The following is a 19,467-nucleotide window of genomic DNA, read 5'->3' as shown; positions in this document are numbered from 1 at the left end:
GGGCATAGAAAGTGTGAAGTTTTCCTCACCGTATTGAGAATTGCTACTCTGTATTAAGGTGCGTTCTATCTGACAGTAATTCATTAGAAGGCTAATAATTTTTAAGTACTTCATCTAATATTTATTCAGGAAGAGACCTTTTCTCATATTACTTCTTTTAATTTCCCTTCTCCAGGTTGGAACAGTTTGGTATTGAAACCACAAATTCTACACAAGCCTTCCTTTGTTGAAGGATATTTTTAATAAAGATACCACAGTCTGTTATTTGAAAATACTTTTTTGGAGTAGAAGTACAGATGTTTCATGGCATTTCTACTCCTCCAGACTGATGTGAATAGAGAGGCAGACTCTGGCAGTGCTTGTGCTTATGCTGACATCTATTCCCAAATTATATCAGCGCCAGGGCTGTAACACTTCCCTGTCACTATACAGCCTCTACAAAGAAAACAACGGACCAAAAGACAGGCCCTATGCCCTTTGCCTCCCTTCTTTTTTCTTTTTTTTTTTTCCACTCCCCCCGTGTAATTTGTAATTTTAGTTTTACTTTCTTAGGGATAAAATTGCATGTAGTGGGGGGAAAAACAGGAAAAGTAGGGGAGGAAATGACTTAAAGAAGCGAATGTGATTGATTGAAAGGAAGGAAGAACATGGAGAAATGGCACAATGGTGAGGAGTTAATAGACTTCAGTCAGAAATATAACATATTTGGATGATGGGTGAGCAGCAACAAATGTGAAGGGAAATCATTGCAGTGTCCATGGGGAATGACAGCAGGAGGCTACAAATATTTTGCCAGTTGTGGCTCTTCATGTCAAGCAAAAAGTACTGATCTCTGTAACCTGTGGTTCTGCCTTAGAAGATAACTAGTATGTGGACTAGAATGTGGTTTGGAATGAAGTCTTGTGTCAAAAATGAAAAGTCTGTACAAACTTGAAAAAGCATTGCTTTTAAGGCTGGGAATGGGTTCAATTTTTTCTTTATTTTATGCAAACTTTTTTTCTTCAGCCATGTAACTGGAAAAGCAAAATTTGACTTACGAAAGAAATCTTGAGTTAACATTTCTCAGTTCAATTCTTGCCTTATTAGAATGTGAATACTGATGTGTCCAAAATGTCATGGAAAAATCTGAAAATAACCGGTGATTTTTCTAGCAAAGATCTGTCCCTGCCTGCTGCTTCTCTCTGTATCTGAAGTGGAATTGAGGCGTATGAAACCTTTTTCAAAATGTAATGTGAGCTTATCTTGAACACATGAAAGAAGGAAAAAAAGGGATCTTGCAAGGCTTGATTTATAATGTTTTCTGAATTGTGGAAGTACTATATATTCTGCCCACCTCTGACGAAAATCTGTTGCTCAAGAAAAAGTTTTAATGCTAGATTTTACTATATATTTTGTTTGCTTTGATTGAACTTCTGCTGTTTTCTTTTGCATGATAGGTATAAATGACCAAGGATTGTACAGAGTTGTGGGAGTGAGTTCAAAGGTCCAGAGACTCCTGAGTTTGTTGATGGGTATGTCTTTATTTTATCTTCCTTCTTTTTCCATATTTTAATTTGTCTGTTTTACTGTTATTATTTAGTATTGAAAGCATATACTTGTTTATTTATATGGACCAAATTTAGTTTGCCTCAGTCCACCTAAATAATCCTCATATTAGGTCCTCGATTGAGTGCAGCGAGCAGGATTGCTTGATAAAAGTGAACTAAGACAACAGCTAAGGAACATCGTAGGAAAAAATCATGGTTTTTGTGTAAAGTTAGTGTAAGAGGTATTATAATAATTATGCCTGTGCTAAAGCAGGAGAGAGACAGGGGAAAGGATTTTCTTTTTTTTCTTTTTTTCCCCATGGCATTATTCTCATATTTTTTTCCCCCTTTTCTTTCTGCAAATTTAAGGCGCAAATAACCCTAGTAGCTGTGGTTTGCTTGCCACCCTGGTGTGTCTGGGGGCAGAGGAAAGCACCTGGATGAAATCCTGTCTGCCCTGCATCTCTAGCTGAAGTAGTAGCCATGACTGCAGGCTGTGCTGCGTTTCCAAATTCCGTGTCCTGAGCGCTGACAGTACATGCAGTCAGACAAGACCACTGGGATTAGCTCGTTTTTACAGCACTTCCAAACCTGTCACTTGACAGCAAAGGTCTGATTCTCAGGGATTCATTGGTATGCAAAGAAGCTTGTTTGCAGTTTGCGCCAGGCTCTTCTCCAGAACCATGCATGCTCCATCTGTGCTGATAGCACAGTGTTCTTTGGCACCGCAAACTGGAGGAAGCCAGAAAGTGAATTCATTTCATTACCCCAGACATTATGTGAATGACAAAGCGCTTTTATATTATATGCTGCTGTCAGTTCAGTGCCACCTGTAAGACTTTTTCTTTTCCCTTTCTTTTCTCCTTTAAACAGGCTCTCTCTCTAGAAATGATAAGACATCAGGCTTGAGGGACTATACGTCATAATCAGTCTTTCATAATGACCTTGCTAAATTTTAATTTATGATATCTTACTTTAATCAATATTAACAGCACCCTGAAGTTTTCATTAGTGCATGTAAACCTGCCTGTATCTTTAAAGTATTTTAGAAAGAAACACCTTTTGGAAATAGAAGGCAGATTTAATGAAAATGATTGACCTATTCCAGATTCTTATGGTTATGATGCAACCAATTCTCATGGTTGTTTATCTGTGTTGGAAATAGTCTCAATAAACAATAACATTTTTTATCCATTTACCCTAGGAAAAATGGTCTGTCGTTAATCAAAAAGTGTTGATATCATAAGCATTTGATATCGTAAGATGTTTTTCAATTTTGTGCTTACTGACTTAGCTTGGGCGTGCAGGTCTGGCAGGCAAATTTTCCTCTTTGCCATTAGTGGTATCCAAATTAAATAGACTTAGGTTGCCAGTGGTTCAGTAGCAGCTGGAAGCGTTTACTGGGGATTCCAGCATCTGCTTTTAGTTATTTTTTAAAATTAGAAACATTTTTTCTCATTTCCAAGATTCATGTGCTCATCTGAAGTAGGAAGCATACAGTGCGGTATCAAGATAAGACAAAATACTGAACAGGAAACAGAGTGCAAGCAGGTGCTCTTTTTCAGATAATTTGTTGAAAGTGATCCTATCTGTGCTCTTCATCTGCCTATTCTCAGAGAAGAATAAAGAAGGTTTCTTTTTGATATACAGCGATACAGAGAATTTAAAATGACAGATTAATCTTTAATCCTTTGTCTCTGGGTATACCATTAGATATCCTTTTATATGAAAGCTCTTTTCAGAATCATAAGGAACTCATATTAACTTCCTGTATTGTAAAATGTTTAATAAGATTTCTAAGTATTTTAAGCTACCCATCATTAACCGTGAGGTCTGCAGTGTGAATGGTCTAAAGTGCAAGAAAGACTTCCAAAGGATAACCAGAGTCATTAAGAGCATGTTGTCTCTGCTCTTTCTCAGAAGAGTTTTTAAAAAAAGCAGGGAAAGTATATAGAGTCATGAGAGCATTGGAAGACCAAAATACAGCCTTACTTTTCTAATGCTATGAATATACAGATTTTCATCTTCAATTGAAAAAAATTTGTGAGATTAAGCATTAGGAAAAGTGAGTTTCAACAATTATTAAATGTACAACTCAAAAAGGCAAAATTAATTTTGCAAATAAAAAAAAAAGTCCTTGAAGATGTTTGTAACCAGCATTGTGCTATGTGGTCTTGCTTTTGACAGTCATCATTTAAATTTGAATGACAAAGGCATTTGGTAAATGAAGCACCCATTTTCCCTTGAAATGTGACATTAAAATAATTTGTAATGTCTCACTATAAGCAGGGATACGGAGTTATGACTTGGATATTCAGGGAGTCTCTGTCATAAGCACTTCAGGGGCATTGCCAGTCATCAGGCAGCTCTGTTCTTGGAGGGCATTAGGAACCACTTCCTGTGTCATCTATAATCTGCCCAGTAGCCTGGGGTGGTTCGTTTCACACAAGCTACCTGAGACAGACCAGCTTTCACACAGTCCCTTCTTTGGAAAGAAGTGACTGCTGAGGACGTGAGGTTTCTAATGCCGAATTCCATTTTGACTTCTGATACTGCCTGGTGTGAAAAAACGACATCGCCTTTTGTAGCAGCAAAGTTTGAGAACTTTCACCTTTCTAAAATTAGTGGCTTTCAAAATGATTACACTGAATTGCTTGTTATTTTGTATACCGTAAAAGACCATATGCATACACTTTCTACAGTGGCATTTTATATATTAGAACAGAAAGAGATATTCTCCTTCTAACCTAGTTTAGTGAACTGGGCTGTTTTTTTATAAACCTTGGCTCCCTTGTTGTCAGAAACATTTGCATAAAATTTGGAGTCGATCTGTCAAAAGCTGTTCTGTAAATGTGCATGGTTATTTTTATAGGCGTAAAGTTGCCACTCAATGCACAGTGGCTGCTACATGAGCAAATAGCATGAAAACTAATAGAATCAATTTAGAAAATCCCAGTTGAACTTCCAGCTCCTGTAACAGCATGGGATATTTGAAGTGGAGGGCAAAGTAAAACAGAGCTCTGCAGTTTTGTATTTGTTATACATATAAAGGGTAGGGTGGAGAAGCTGTATAAAGTAACTGTAAAACTAAAAGTAAAAATGTCTTGATGCCTTTTACAGCCGAATTAGGGTTTGTTTGGGATTGGTAGTGGGACCAACTTGGTCAAGGGACCATGAAATCTTTCAGCAATACCATACTTTGAGGGAGGTAGTTTTGCAGTTCAAATATTCTATTTTTTTGTCTTCTCCAAACTCTTCACCAACAATTTTCATGCAAGCAAGTGCATTCCTTGACTGTAAAGGATGAAGAGGTTGTTTGAAAACCCCAAATATTGCATGGTGGTTTAATTACAAAATTGTCACAGATCTCCTTGGTTTCTGATGTGTGACAGGTTTTCCTTCATGGATTCAGTAGAAAGGTTTTCTTCTCAAAAAAGAGAATATGAATTTGGAAGTTAACATGCTGAAAGAGGAGAGGAGTAAATATTTTCCTTAGATGATTTTCAAGAGTTTGGGTTGGCTGTTTAGTTTTGGGTAGAAAATGTTATCTGACTTGTATTTTAAAATGATATTTAAAAAATTGATATAATGAGGGAGAATATTCAGCTACAGAAATAATTGGTTGGCACAGGCTTTAGAACAGAATTATTTAGTGCCAGAGAAAGGACTGCACCTTTAATCAGAGTGCTTAATTTGGATTTATATGTATGTCCCTATTAATGGAGAACTTTTTTTACCATCTTTTCTTTTTCCTTTTTTCTTTTTTTTTAATTATTTGAATATCTTTATAATACTACTTCTAACTTTGACAAAGATTCTGTCACAATTTTGGCTTTGCTTTTTAGAAAGTTCTATATTTGGAACTGATTCAGAATTCCTTTTTTTTTTTTTAATTCCTTCCCCTGCATGCTAGATGCAAAAACCTGCAATGAAGTTGACCTGGAAAACTCTGTAGATTGGGAAGTGAAGACGATTACTAGTGCTATGAAGCAGTACCTGCGGTAAGTTTCTTCTATTCCCTCTCCTGAAGACCATGAATTTCATATTCTAGTTCTCCTATTTCATGTATTGTTACATTACTTGCTTTTTCCCATATTTTGTAACAGAAGTGCTTTTCTGGAGCAAATATCATGGTTATTATTTCTCCTAGGGAAAGCAAAGTAAAATAATTCAGGAAAAGTCATATTCATGTTGACATGAAATAAGCCCCTAAACATTTCTATGTTAGATACACAAGTATTTCAAGTACACCCAAGTGTTTCACTGTTGATTCAGAATACTAAAGTGCTTGCAAACTTGTTGAGAGTTCTTACTTAAATTCAGGTTAGATTATTACCAGCAAGTTTTTTGTCTTTCACGTTTTAATATGATGTAGTGATGTAGGTGGTAAAAGTTTGAGGAAAGGAAATTTTAAATATTTTCACCTTTTCCTTCATGGGTCACACTCTCATGTTCTAGGTGAAACTCTAACAACAGCTGTAATATTCGCCATGGTAAACGTTAAAAGCATTGGATGTGTTCTGCATTCAAATTAACTTGTCTAATTCCTGATCAAAATACTGTATTGCCTAAGAATATTGTGATACTGCATACGAATGCGGTATCCTTAATCTTCTGTTTTATTAAAGGAATTACTACTGTAACCACTGTCAAGATAAAGTCTGTCTTACGGGAATTTTTAATAATTAGGAAAGAGTAAAAAACATGTCCACATAGTAGAGTATTTCCCATCTACAATATATCCCATTTGAGTGTTTGCTACAATATTTCATAAGCATTGATGAAGTCAACTTAATAAATGAAGGTTTTAACACAGACATTTTTACTCTGGTGTCCATCATTCAGTACATTTTTCATTTATGACTAAGATTTTCAATTTCAGTTTCTCTGTTTGAGAAGATTTAAAAGTTTAATTTGCAGAGGATTGCTGTTCAGCAAATTTAACTGTTTTAGGCTTTTATTCTTTTCCGTCAAGGCAATGACTTGTGGTTTTGTTTTGAAAACATATGTGAACAGTGATTACACAGTATATGTATAGTATACAGTTTTCACCTGTGAAAGGTGCTCATGCTAGCTCAGAGGCATCAGTTCAGTTCCTGGAATGTGAATGGATATATTTAGTATTATTTTCCTCAGCTTTCCCTCTTGATTTACAGGTTTTTCATTTGCACTGGAAATAACTGAAATCCAAGGGCCACACTGAAAAGAGTTTCCTCCAGTATGAGGATCCTACTACTGAATGTTAAAAAACTTTCCTGCTTAGAATAAATACATATAGAAATGAATACGGATGAATTTATTTATGTCATCCTTGTTTTACAGAAGCCTTCCAGAGCCCCTAATGACGTATGAGTTGCATGGAGAATTCATCGTTCCTGCCAGTAAATATTTGAATATAGTTCAAATAGAAATCTTTCCTGATAGTACTGTTGTGTCTCAAGAGCACACTGCAAATACAGTTTAAGAAAAACTGTTCACCCAGTAAAAATATAGGTATCAGGAATAATAAAAGCTTTAAAAATATGGAAGTTTTAAAAGACAAGATTTTGGCAGACTTATCATAGTGTGGTACTCGTGTCTATGTGAAAAGTTTTGGCTAGACATTTAGAGTATTCTTTCATATTATCATATTTGTATAAAGATAAACATCCTATAATGGGACTGTGATATTTTTTCTTCCATTTATGAAGCCTGTGAAGCACAGAGAACAGTCGAGTTAAGGCTGATTTGAATCTTTGAAACACTGTTGCCTGACCCTTGTTTTCAGTACCTTGGGTACTGAAATGTTAGGTCTGCTTTGAGGCTGACTTGACTGTTCCTCATAATCAGTAGAAGAAAGGAAAGTACAGCTCAAATTACCTTATGGCAGTTACCATACAGATTTGGAGAAGAGGGAATAACAGTTGTAGTTCTGCTGTACAATATCTCATGTGCATGGAATTTTTTGTAAGAGGATGGAGGAAAACTGTAAGAAAAATTTTGGCAAAGTATCAAACAGATATTTAGCTGATTTGCTTTCTAGCCTGTAGCATTTCTGGCATACTGTGGGAAGTAAAATTAAAATAAATTTTGAGACAATTGCATCTTCTTCCTCACTTTGCTGTAGTGACTTTATAGAGCTGCAGAATGTGCTTGCTGATGGTCCTTAATCCAAAATGAGAATTTGCCCATGAAATTCATCTTGGAGTCCCAGCTACTTGAGCAGCCTTGAATCTGCCCATTTATATTGGAAAGTTTTAAAGTCATTTCTTGACCTATGGAATTTTGCCAGCGGTTTCTCACAGTATTTTCTCTTTTCTATTTTATAGTCTCCTTCGTAAGTGAATTAAAGTGAAGCTACTTATTTTAGTACATTATTCATAAGGAGCAAGCATTTCTGTAGAGGCACTAATTCTGTGTACTTGGGGAGGGAAATTTAATCAATATTGCAGACTTTGCTTACTAAATATTTCAAAATAGGTTTCCAATGTTGCTTCCTATGTTGTTTATTGAAAAAAGAAATAATGGGTATCCTTTTCTCTGCAATGCTTAAAATAATTAATATAAAAGGTTCTCTTTCCACCTGCCTTAAATATGCAATTTTAGATGGTAACTTTATAACTCTTGACAGTATTTTGTGGTTAATTTGCTTAGCCATTTCTTAATTGGGGTCTGTGATTTCACATGTATGTAAAATATTCTTGCTGTAGAAAACTTAGGTTTTTCCATTGGTCTGAATTTTGATCAGCTGTTTAGAATCTAAATATTTTGCATTTTCATGAGCTTTTTTTTCTTGCAATTGATCCAGGCTATTCAGTGTGTAAGAATTAAAAAGAAAAAATAAAATCTATAACACTATGCTCTGAAAAAATAAAGAGACCGCTTTTAAAAAAATATACTTAAGATAAATATACTTAAGATAAAATGTGAAGTGGTATGTGATTCTGGTATCAAACTTCTTTCATTCAGATTAGGTTTGTAATTTTTCTGTTTATACTTCAGTATATAGAAGGGAAGAGAAATACTTCCATTCCTTTCATTGTAAGCTACTACTTAGGTGTAATTCTGTGACTTAACAGCGTTTTGAGAAACAGGATTGCGTAGGGTTGCCTAGACGTGGTGTTATTAGCTGCATAGTAGTAGCAAAACTGAATTCTAGTGGTGAGGATGACTGATGCCATAATGTGAAGAAAGTCACTTTCACTCGGGCTTTTCACAAAGTAGCAAGAGCTACCATCTCTTTCACCTTACACCTATGCTGTAAGCAGTATATTTGTAAGCAGATGATTTTGATGCAGCAGAATAATAACTACATCTGTTAGTTTTCAAATATAGAAGAACAGACAAATGTATTCTTTTGCAGGTGGAGTTAAAGATAAGTTCACAAAATAAGTAAATAGGCAGATAGTTCTGGAACAAGATTACTTATGAAAACAAAGTACATATGTTCAATTTTGTTATTTTGCTGTATTTGTAGATATGTAAGTGTTGCAGTGGAATGTGTACAGTATGTTTTTGTGCAGGGGTGGGGGAAGCTTAGTGTTTTGTGGGTTTTTTTTGTTTTGTTTTGTTTTGTTTTTTTTGGTTTTTTTTTTTTTTTTTTGAGATATAGTTCTTTGTTTCTATGTCCTTTAGAAAGTGGGAGTCCAGATTCTCGAGTTAATGCCATTCACTTCTTGGTTCATAAACTTCCAGAAAAGAACAAAGAGATGTTGGACATTCTGGTGAAACATTTAGCAAAGTAAGTATCCTGACCTGCTTTCTATTTTGCCAGAACTCTAGTCCTACCTTTGTTTAACTGTGAAGGGCCTGGTAAAGTGTGCCTGGAGCTGAAGGCATCGTGATGCTGTCATACACAATACCAAGAACCAAACGTGCAAAAGCAGACAAGACGTTTGACTCATGCTATGTGTATTTTGGAGGGGAAGGCAGAAATCTAATCCATTAATGAAGCCATATAAGTATTTACTTTAGCAGTCCTGCCAGTAGTTGAGGTTTGATTGAAGTGAGAAAGGGAACATTATACTTTCTTTTTGCAAATTCTGGCAAAGGGAATAGTGGAGATCTGTTAGCAAATTTAGGTTGGTTTCACACTTGCCCTGGTCCAAGGCTAAGTGCATTGTATACACTTGAGTTCAATAAGAGACTGCTTTTGTTTTTAAATTGCCAATGGAAGAATGACTTTTCTGTTTTCCAGAATTCAGTATGACTTTATTTGAGGAAACTTAGCACAAAACAAACTTCTAAAACTTGGATTAAGGAAATAGAATGTTTTCATTTGTAAAGTAGACTGCAGTTTCCAACAATAATGGAAATTTTTCATAACCTATTTCCTGTTTTTTCCTTCAATTCTTTTCAAAAAGTGTTTCAAAGCATGCCAAGAAGAATCTAATGACTGTAGCAAATTTAGGAGTAGTATTTGGACCAACCTTAATGAGGCCACAGGAAGAAACTGTAGCAGCCATCATGGACCTGAAGTTCCAGAATATTGTGGTTGAAATCCTCATTGAAAACCATGAGAAGGTAATATTTGGTGCATCTCCACAATTCTGAACTTTGCTTTAAATGAACTACTGGGCTTACCATGTAGCCTGAAGTTAAATATCATGTTGTAAATTCTTTGAATCTTAAAGAGCATCTTCTACATATTGTATCGTTTGGGCCATTTATACTTATGCCCTCATGTATGCATGTAAAATGCTATTTCTGTATACATATATCCTGGCAGTCACTTCTGTATACATAGTGTACAACTAGATTTTCATTATTATATTTGCATATGCTGTGTTATCAGCAAATATGATACAAGACTGTAAAACAGAAAGCCGAGGCTTGGTTTTCAGCCTCTTTCATTAGGGCAGGTTGGTCAAAGTAGTTTGACCAACAAATAATGGCTTTGTGTCTTTTTTTTTTTTTTCTTCTCCCCACACAGTAGAAACATGACTTCAACTTTCCATGAATTTTATAGATAAAAAAGCATTATGTGAGAGCTGGGTGTTTAACGTTCCCTTGTGTTTCAGCTGTGCGTGTGTTACTTCAAAACTTTGCATTTGAGGTAACACTGAATATGGAAGTTGCTGCTGCTGCTGTGGCAGCTGCCAGTAATCCAAGATACCTTACCCAAGCAAGGTGCTGCCCCGTGCAGAGGCCCAGAACTATCGCTACGTGCCATCTGGACTCGAGAATAATTAAAAGAAAACCCCAAAAAGAGAAAAACCTGGTTGTTAGGAGTCCTTTATGTCCAAGCTGACTTCTGGAAGTCTGAGATGGTCTGCCTGTCTGGACCAGGTTCTTCTATTGTCTTTTATTCCTCCTTGACTGGAGTGCTGGGACAATGGGCATTTCTCTCTCAAGCTGAAGAAAAAAAAATGCTTTAGCAGAATTCTGGGACATGCTTTCTTCCCTCCACCACACCGCCTTCTTTCTTAGGTCTCTGAGCAGTGAAATAGTTACTCCTTTTAAAGGTCAACAGTGTTGAAATTGGCTATCCAAGTCAAGTCTTATCTACTCTAAATAACGTCCTTCATGTTCAAGTTTTTCTGACAATGTAATTAGGCCACCTCCCTGAATGATGTGGACTAGGCAGGGCTTCTGTTGGTGTAGCTGTATCCACACGGCAGGTTTTGTTGGCTCAGTTGACTTTGTGTAGAATAGCACCCTAACACACGCATGCACATGCACGCAGCCTTCTGGCAGATACTGTTCTGCTAAAAAAATATTGTGCTGCAGATATGGCTCAAGTTCTTAGAGATGGAATAAATATTCCAAGAGGTGTAAGCTGCTGTTCGTTTTGGAGTCTGTAAAATGAAAGAAAGCCTTGGAATAAGCTCATGATTTTGAGGCTCTTGCAATGACTGTACAAATTAAGAAAATGGAGCAAGTAGAGCCAGAATGGTTTTATCGTATATGCAGGCTGAATTTAGCTTGGTTTATTCAAATCACGGGATAACCCCAGTTTAGCACCAGCCTATTGCTGTGCAACCTTAGCCACTTTTGTCTTCAAAACCTCAGTCTCATGTTTGAAGCATTTCTTGTAGACGCTTTTCTTGTTCCCCTGAAAATGTAGAGGTTTGGGAATGGAAACTACCTCGGAATGACGCTGCAGCATTTTCCACCATTTTTATGCCTGCCTTAGAACTAGGGTAGCTAAAAATGTTTTTTAAAAGGAATTTCTGTCATTTCATTTCTAACTGTGAACTCGCCCTCAGTGGTCTGCCGATATCGGCCTCTCTCCCACGCTCGAGCTGCTCCCAAGATGGAAGGAAAGCCCTAGGTGTGACCTCTGTGTATTTATAGCAGAGCTGGTGGAGGGGTGTGTGTTCAGGCACTGCAGCAGTCTCATAGTCAAATTCAATATGTAGCTATTACAAACGAGCCTTCATCCCTCAGGGCAGACCAGGAAACTACTACTAAAGGCAGGCAGGCTTATCGTCAGCCTGATGTTCATTTTATATTGTTGCTTTGATTTTTCTGTGTGTTTCAGGCTTTCTAAGAGTCAACAATTTGTGTTTTCATTTATAACCCTGGTATTGTCCCAGCAAAAGTCACCCGCAGTGACTTCCAAATGTTTGATGCAGCTGCTGATCTGCCTCTTTGCTAATTATTAGCAACTTTGGTATTAGAAGCTAAATCTGGAGTTGTTGGAGTGCAGCAGGGTCAAGATGGAGGCGTACACCTTGGGAAGTACCCCTTGAAGCAATGCTTAGTCCTGTGGCAGGGCTTTTCTTTTCCTCTGTGGCAAATGAAATGACTAACAAACATCCAAGCTGTAGAAGCAATAGCAGCTGTCATTTCCAGACTGAATACAATTATTTGATTAGCAAAATGGTTAAAATTGTTACGATTCCTCAAACTCTTTTTAAATTCCATTAGTGTTTATTATGCCGTTTTGTGTGGACAGCTTTAGTGAAGGAGCTGCACAATTCATTTTCAGTAGGAGGCGTAATTAATTGGGTTACTAACTTTGAAATTCTGTTGCAGTAACTTCACCATCCTCACTCTACTGAGTCCTAATTAGAGAGCTTCTATGCAATTTGTATGTGGAAAAACTGGATCTGGGACCTGCCTTGGGATAAGAATATCTTGCTTACTGCAGAAGCTGTCTCTTTTTAAAGCTTTGTTGATAGCACCTTGTTTCTTGCTAGCTAGACACCTCTCAGTGCAACCTTCACCTTGTTTAGAGACTGCATAGGTACTTGCAAACTATGGCTGGGAACCACTTACAGTTGGTTGAAAAGGAGGCACTTTGCAAATACCAGGACCACGGATGAGGCTGAATGCCAGAAGCTGTGGCTGTTCAGCCTCACAGGTCATTCAGTAATGACCTCACAGGTCATTAAGACTGGAAAGGGGCAGAGGGAAGCATAAAGAAAATATTTATTCAGCTTTTCATTCTGTTGCTTAATAGATGAGTCTTTCTCAAGTAGAAAGTATTTCTGAGCTGCAGAAGCAGGTCTCTACTTTGAATCCAAAGGGGAAAACAGACCCAAGCTGAGATAATCTTTTGTCCAGGACTCTCAGAATCAACAATTGTGGAAGAGAGGCAACTTTCCAACCCATCCATGGAAAAAAGAGACCTGTGAATCATCTTGCTTCTGCTACATGGCTCTAGGGGATGTGCATATGCAGCTTTGATATTCAAAGGACTTTGTAGTTTTGCCTGGAATTGCTGTGTTTTGTGCTGACTGGCTGTGTGCATCAGCCCTCCTATTGCCCTTTGCTTTGAATTTTTTTTTAATGTCAATGTCATTGCATGCTTGTTTGCCTGTCTTGTCCTCTCCTACCTTGTCATGTCTGTCTGGTCTCCCTTGTTTTCTGTGTTCCATAGCCTTCCCTTTTCTAAAAATGAATCAAGGGATTCATGCTTATCATCACCGTGTTCATTTACTCTGAAGCCAAACCTTTTCATGGTGCCTTTTCTGAGATAACAAACTCGAGGTCTGCCTACTGCTGTGTTAGTACAATGCTAGTAATAATCTTTGCTTGTTCTTGGGCACAGTAATCCTGTGATAAAGAAGGACAGTCAGTTTGGACCAAAAGAAGATGTCACCTTCTGTTTCCCTACCTCCTCGTGCCTCTCACTCCCCATCAAATAGTTTTGGAGGACGGAAATTTATTTTTCTTCTCAAAGATTTCACAGACTCAGACTCTGTGATATCTCAGCAGCTCTGGTCTTGTTTTCCGAGTTGCACAAGAAAGAACAGTATGCTGCACACCAGCACGAAGAACATGTGTGTGTTCTTGCTGTTCTTTATAACGTTTTTGCATCTGAATGTCACCATTCAGAGGGGTTATTTATTTGTCATCTAGAGATGCTTCAATGGTGATATGAGCCATCTTGGTAGCTCAGTTTCCTAAATCTCTTTTTAAGTGGAAAATGAACACGATTTAAAAAAAAAAAAAAAAAAAAAAAAAGGCTCAGAACTGGAGAATGATGAGGCAGGAGGTTGGAAAAAAAAATCTTAGTGGGACTGGAATATGAAAACCAGCATGTGGCGGGGGAGAGAATAGTGAGTACAAATAGTAAGATTGCAAAATTTGAAAGAAGTTGAAAACTATAGTGAAACAAAGTTGAGAGAAGAAAAAAGAAAGAGTCTGCGTAGAAGTCTCTTAAGGCAATTAGGCAGCCAGAGTCTGCTGAAAGAGGATGTTCATAACAAAGATACTTTTTTTTCTAGAATTCAGACAACCTGTAGGCAAAATCCATGATGTTCATTCTGAAGTGTGCTACTGCTTAAGAACAAAGATGTCTTTGCTTGTTTTCTTTGTTCATCTTTTAATAAAGGGCAAGGATTTGACGTTCTTAAGACAAAATATATCTTTGTTTTAGCTTTATATTTTGTCATACCTTAGTTATATGGAGATCTTTTTCAGTGCTTGATTTTTTTATTCTTTAAGTAGACATTTTTTAACTAAGCAAAAAACATTTAGATTACTTTGCTATAAAGCCAATATCAGTTTTATGTAGTAATACTTAAAAATCTTAGTCTTAAAAGAGATCTCAATATATAATAGTTACAATATTAAGGCTAAAGATAGGAGATAGAAGCAGTGAAGTCTGTTGTTGGTTTGAGAGAATGAAGTGGTACCGTCAGGTGTGGGCCACGAGTCTCCACTTACAGAGACTGTCGCATTGTAACAGCTGAGGTCAAAGGCCTTCTGTTGCAGGCCAGTCATTAGGGCACAGTGGCACTGGCATCATTTAAAATAAGGCCTTTTTCTTTTTTAATAAAATAGCAGATCATTTAAAGTACTAGAAGAGGCACATGTGAGAAATACTAAAAAGGCCCTGTTTCACCTTGCATATAGCATTGCTTTTTTTCTATGGTCAGGGGACCAAGAAGGAATTCACTGCAGTTTTGGTGGTTTGCTGTGGCGTGACAGTTTGAAACATCTCCAAGCTGAATGTTTCTTGAGCCAACAAGTGTTTGACTTGGGAATGAGTCTACACTAAGACATCTCCAGTAAGGCAGAGTTTGGAAAACATTACACGAGCCTCAGTTCAGGAAGGTGTTTAGCCTGTGCTTAAGTTTAAGCACATAACTAATCAGAAGTGTCACTTAAATTAGTCTTGGATTTAATTCAAAGTACATGTCAATGCTTAGCTGGCTATGAAGAAAAAAAAAGCAGCAGGCACAGCAAGGAACTGCATCATGTTTTCTGGTGGAAGCCACAGCAGTTCTTTCTTTCCGTTTAAACATGTGCAAACTCAGCCCTTCCTGTGCTCTCTCGTCTACAGAGAATTCTTCCACGTGAAACAGATGCAAGAAGTTGTAACCAACTACAAATCTTTGTTTCAAAGATTTTCTAAATCGTGGTTTTGTTTATGGCCTAGTAGGAAGACTGTGTACGAAATCTCCATGCATGTTTATGACTCTGATGACATTCAAAGGAGAGCTGCATCTGGATCAATATCTGAACCGGTCTGGCCATTAGACTGTTCCCAAAGAAGCAAGGCATGTACTGTGACTCACCATATTAGATTAAAAAAGGGAAGAAACACAGAAGCCATGCTCTCAGAGATAAAAGCAGCCTGCTAAAAGGCTGCACTATAAATACATGGCACATATACCAGTACGTGGGCACACGTTACTGCCTTCTTGACAGCAACTTCTCTCAACTTTATATGAAGTTTCTTAATGGTACAGACCTCATCTTCAAAGTGCAGCACAGACCATGTTACCCTGGATGATGAGGGAATGGAAATCAGAGGGCTCTTTCTGTCAGTCTGGCTGCTCATAGCACTGTGCTTGCATGTGTGGAGAGGAAGCCAGAGGAGAACCCTTATGGAAATTGCTAAAGGAGGGGGTCTAAATACTTCCTTTCACTAACGAAATCTTTTTCTGTGAAACATTGTAAAGGGGAGGGGAGTTATTCTTGCATTCCTGAAGAGTTTAGAAAGTGAATTCTTATGCAGAAGCAGTACGACCTAAGAATTACACGCTACCACGGCTTCCTATGGCAAGTGAAGCATTGAATTTAAAAACTCTGTTTTTATTTTTGCCTTATATTGGCTAAGCTGATGTGAATGGCATTCTGCCTCACTGCTGCCAGTGACAGAGCACTGGGTAACAGTGCAAGATGTGCTCATGTTTTTTTCTGCCCTTGTCAGAATTCTAGTGAGCTTTTGCCCTACTGAAGAGGTTAGTGGATTTCAATCCATTTTAACAGATTTTGAAATAAATATGATGTGGCAGTGAGCAGATAATCCTTTATTTCCAGTATTTTTGTGTGCAGGCCACTTACTGTAATGAAGCATCAGTACTTTATTGCAGTAGGCACTGAGTATGCACATGAAGAATATATTCTTTGCCCTAAAAACCTTACAGTCATAACATAAGAAATGGATTTAAAAAAAAAAAAGTAGAAAATATTGTACAAAGCAAGGAATGATATAAATCCTTCTAATGGCAGCATGGAAATTACTGCAGGAGGAAATATTGTCATGGATTTATGATACTGTTGAAATAGTGATGTTTCTAAAGACAATTCTGATCCATTTTGGTTTAGCAAGCCAAATGTACTTTTTTCTTCTCAAAATAAAATTATTCAGATAGCTGTTGATTAATTTTGGAAAAATCTAGTTACGAAAATAATACATGCACACATGATTTTTAAGAAAAAAAAACATTAAAATTTAGAGAAAGATTGTGTATATTTGTGTCTGTTTATAATCTTTTTACTGGTCCCCAACTTAAGTGCTACCTTTTATCATCTTGGGACTTCTCATGCTCTTTGAAAGAGAAAATAGATGTGAACATTCTTATCCTTCCTTTTCCCTTTCATAACTAACAATATGTATTGTGTTTTAGCAAGGTAATTGAACTACTTTATCTTTGTATTTAAAGTGTCTTTTCTTCCCCCTGTAACTAAGCAAGGTACATAAAGCCATTATGTGAAGGTGTATTTGGGAAGGACAGCCTGTTTAAAAATACCCTCCGTGGTGTGAGTTACAGTAGGTGAGCGTGGAAGAGAAGGTGAATCTGCTCTTTATCCTCCCGTGGTGGACAAACGTGTGGTATTTCAAGCCTGTGCGCGTTAACTCTCTCCTTTCCTTCAGTGGCTAAAGGGGGCTCGTTGACAGCAGCGGGCAGGCTGCTCTCAGGAGTGCTCTGCTCGTGCACTGTTAACAGGCGGCCCGAGATGTGATACAGTGGAAGTTGCTGCCTTTGTACCAGGAGAGCTACTTTTAGAAAAGGCTGAGTCAACAAACTCATAATTCACAAGTGATCAAAGGACACGTGTTTTAACCTTGGTATGTTTTTTAGTTCATCCTTTCACAACTGTCCTCTAGACTGTAATCTGTTGTTTTACAGGCTATGTTTAGTTTCTTCATTAAAGCTCAAGCATGAGCTATGTGGTTCAAGGTAGCCAGGCCAAATGAGTCGTTTTAAGAGTTCACATCCATCAGGTGTGCCTGCAAGTGTCCTCGGTTCCTTTTGCTCTCTGACGGTTTGTCTTCCAGTGCCTTTTGTGCTAGAAGGGGCCTAGTAGCAGGTGTTACAAATTTACTCTGAGATTGAGGCTATAGTACCACAAGGCCCTCAAAGCAGTGTGCCACTTGGCTGTGGTAGCCAGGCTGCTAGGCACTTTGTTGCAGCAAATGACATCTTTGCAGCAGAGAGAAAGCTGGCTGGAAACTTCTCTTTTTAGAGCTTTGTGGGTTGTCCTTTGGCTCTTAGCCAAGGATGTTTCCTGTTTCCAGTTCTGACTTTTATCCAGTTACTTTTCAGGCTGTATTTTCTGCTGCATTGTAGCTGAATAGAGTGTGCCAGGCAATATCAACTGTTACTGATACTGGCTGGCTTGTTGGTGGCCCTCCAGAGGTGTAGCTTTTTCCTTTCTGCTGCCTCCTCCCCCCGCCAAATGTTGTGAATACTTGCCTCAAAATCCAAACAGAATGCAGAAAATCTGCATCCTGTGCAATCCCACAGACATCAGTGCACAGCAAACCTTATTTAATATGGTACCCCAGAGCACAAACTCCCTGGAGGCAGGCACACCTCTGTTGGAGCAGACACGATGGTGATCTTGAGGGGAGGTAAATTGCTTCAGAATTATAACCAAGTTGTTGATAACTCATATTGAAGACTTTGGAAAGCTTTTTTTTGGAAAATATTTCACATGATTTGTAGAACTAACTGGCTTTATCACCTTAGATGCACTGAACGTGGTTTCTGTGCAGATATCAATATTTTTTAGTACAGGTATTTTATATCTGTTGGCGTTGGTGTGTATGAGAACTGGAAGGAGAAACAGATCATGTTGACTAAAATGGGAAATGAAATAGGTTGATCAATCACCGTCCATAATAAATGAAAATGCAAAAAGTCAAACCCCACATTTTCTGAAGAATATTACTTCACGCACTAAAGATTTCAATAATATTTGGTTTTAGAACTTGCACAAAATGGTTATAATCAATAGAAAAATCAATTATGAAATAAACTTCTGGCCTCTCCTTCTAGAAGTTAATCTTTGTAGTTTCTGTTGTGATTAAACTTTATTTTTTCAGTAACTCCTGTTAGGTTCTGAAATCTTTCCAGTTAAAACCTAGAATTGTGTATCGTTGAATGTGTTTCTTACTATTAAAATATAGGATATAATTAGAATATTAATGTATGAGCTGTCCCTTTTATGACAATGGATTTTAAGATAAATAGAATTTTATGTCCTTATTTTCAGCTTGCACTTCCAGAAATACTAATATCGACAGTAAAATTACAACTAGCCATAAATAGCTGCGTTGCTTTTATGTTTATGACACAAAGAATGGCATAACCACTGTCTTCATTACCCTAAGAGATAAAATGCTTAGGAATTTCCACTACACTGAGAAAAACAAACCAAAGAAGTCAAGACTGTAGTGATGATAAGTTTCTCTCATGCTGTCCCATTAGCTGCTAGACCACCAGATATTAAATTACCATCTATTGTAGCAAATTATCATGGAAATGCAAGGAGTGCAATAGCCCTAAGATGTATCAGAGCAGAGTAGTGTATGTGGCCCAGGTGAACAGTGTTTTCTATAGCTCATAAACATCAGTGTGTGTCTTATTTACCAGATGCAATGCAAGTATATATTGAAGGGAAATTACCCAGATAAAACCTGTACTAATGTTCTTCCTGTACTGAGAAATACTGTCCTGTAAAAATACTACCATACTAGAGGTGGTTATGCTGGTAGCAGGATTTCATAGGATTCAAAATGACCTTGGAGCTGTAGCATCCTTTCGTGGTAGACAGCAACTTCTGGCAGGCAGATTCTTTTCTTTGTATTCAAGGATAATAGAGCAGTCAGTGTTAGGAGAGTGGAATGAGGGTTTTGTTGTGCAACAAAATCATGGCATGGATTTAAGTTCTTTTTCCTTTTTTCCTTCTTTTTTCCTTCTTTTTTCCTTCTTTTTTCCTTCTTTTTTCCTTCTTTTTTCCTTCTTTTTTCCTTCTTTTTTCCTTCTTTTTT

At 37.4% G+C, this 19,467-nt stretch overlaps 1 protein-coding gene across 1 annotated transcript in view; it reads left to right on the top strand.

The window, feature by feature from the left end:
* Positions 1-19,467, top strand: part of ARHGAP10 (Rho GTPase activating protein 10) — a 122,838-nt gene that overhangs the window by 60,334 nt on the left and 43,037 nt on the right. The window contains exons 14-18 of the mRNA XM_026042645.1: positions 1,437-1,511; positions 5,440-5,527; positions 6,849-6,907; positions 9,141-9,246; positions 9,869-10,028. Coding sequence (XP_025898430.1) covers positions 1,437-1,511; positions 5,440-5,527; positions 6,849-6,907; positions 9,141-9,246; positions 9,869-10,028 — 488 coding nt within the window. The remainder of the gene's footprint in view (positions 1-1,436; positions 1,512-5,439; positions 5,528-6,848; positions 6,908-9,140; positions 9,247-9,868; positions 10,029-19,467) is intronic.

Source organism: Nothoprocta perdicaria, unplaced genomic scaffold (genome assembly GCF_003342845.1).
Source record: "Nothoprocta perdicaria isolate Ctin4 unplaced genomic scaffold, notPer1 scaffold_31, whole genome shotgun sequence".
NCBI classification, from domain to species: Eukaryota; Metazoa; Chordata; class Aves; order Tinamiformes; family Tinamidae; genus Nothoprocta; species Nothoprocta perdicaria.
This window is presented reverse-complemented; position numbering and strand designations above follow the sequence as displayed.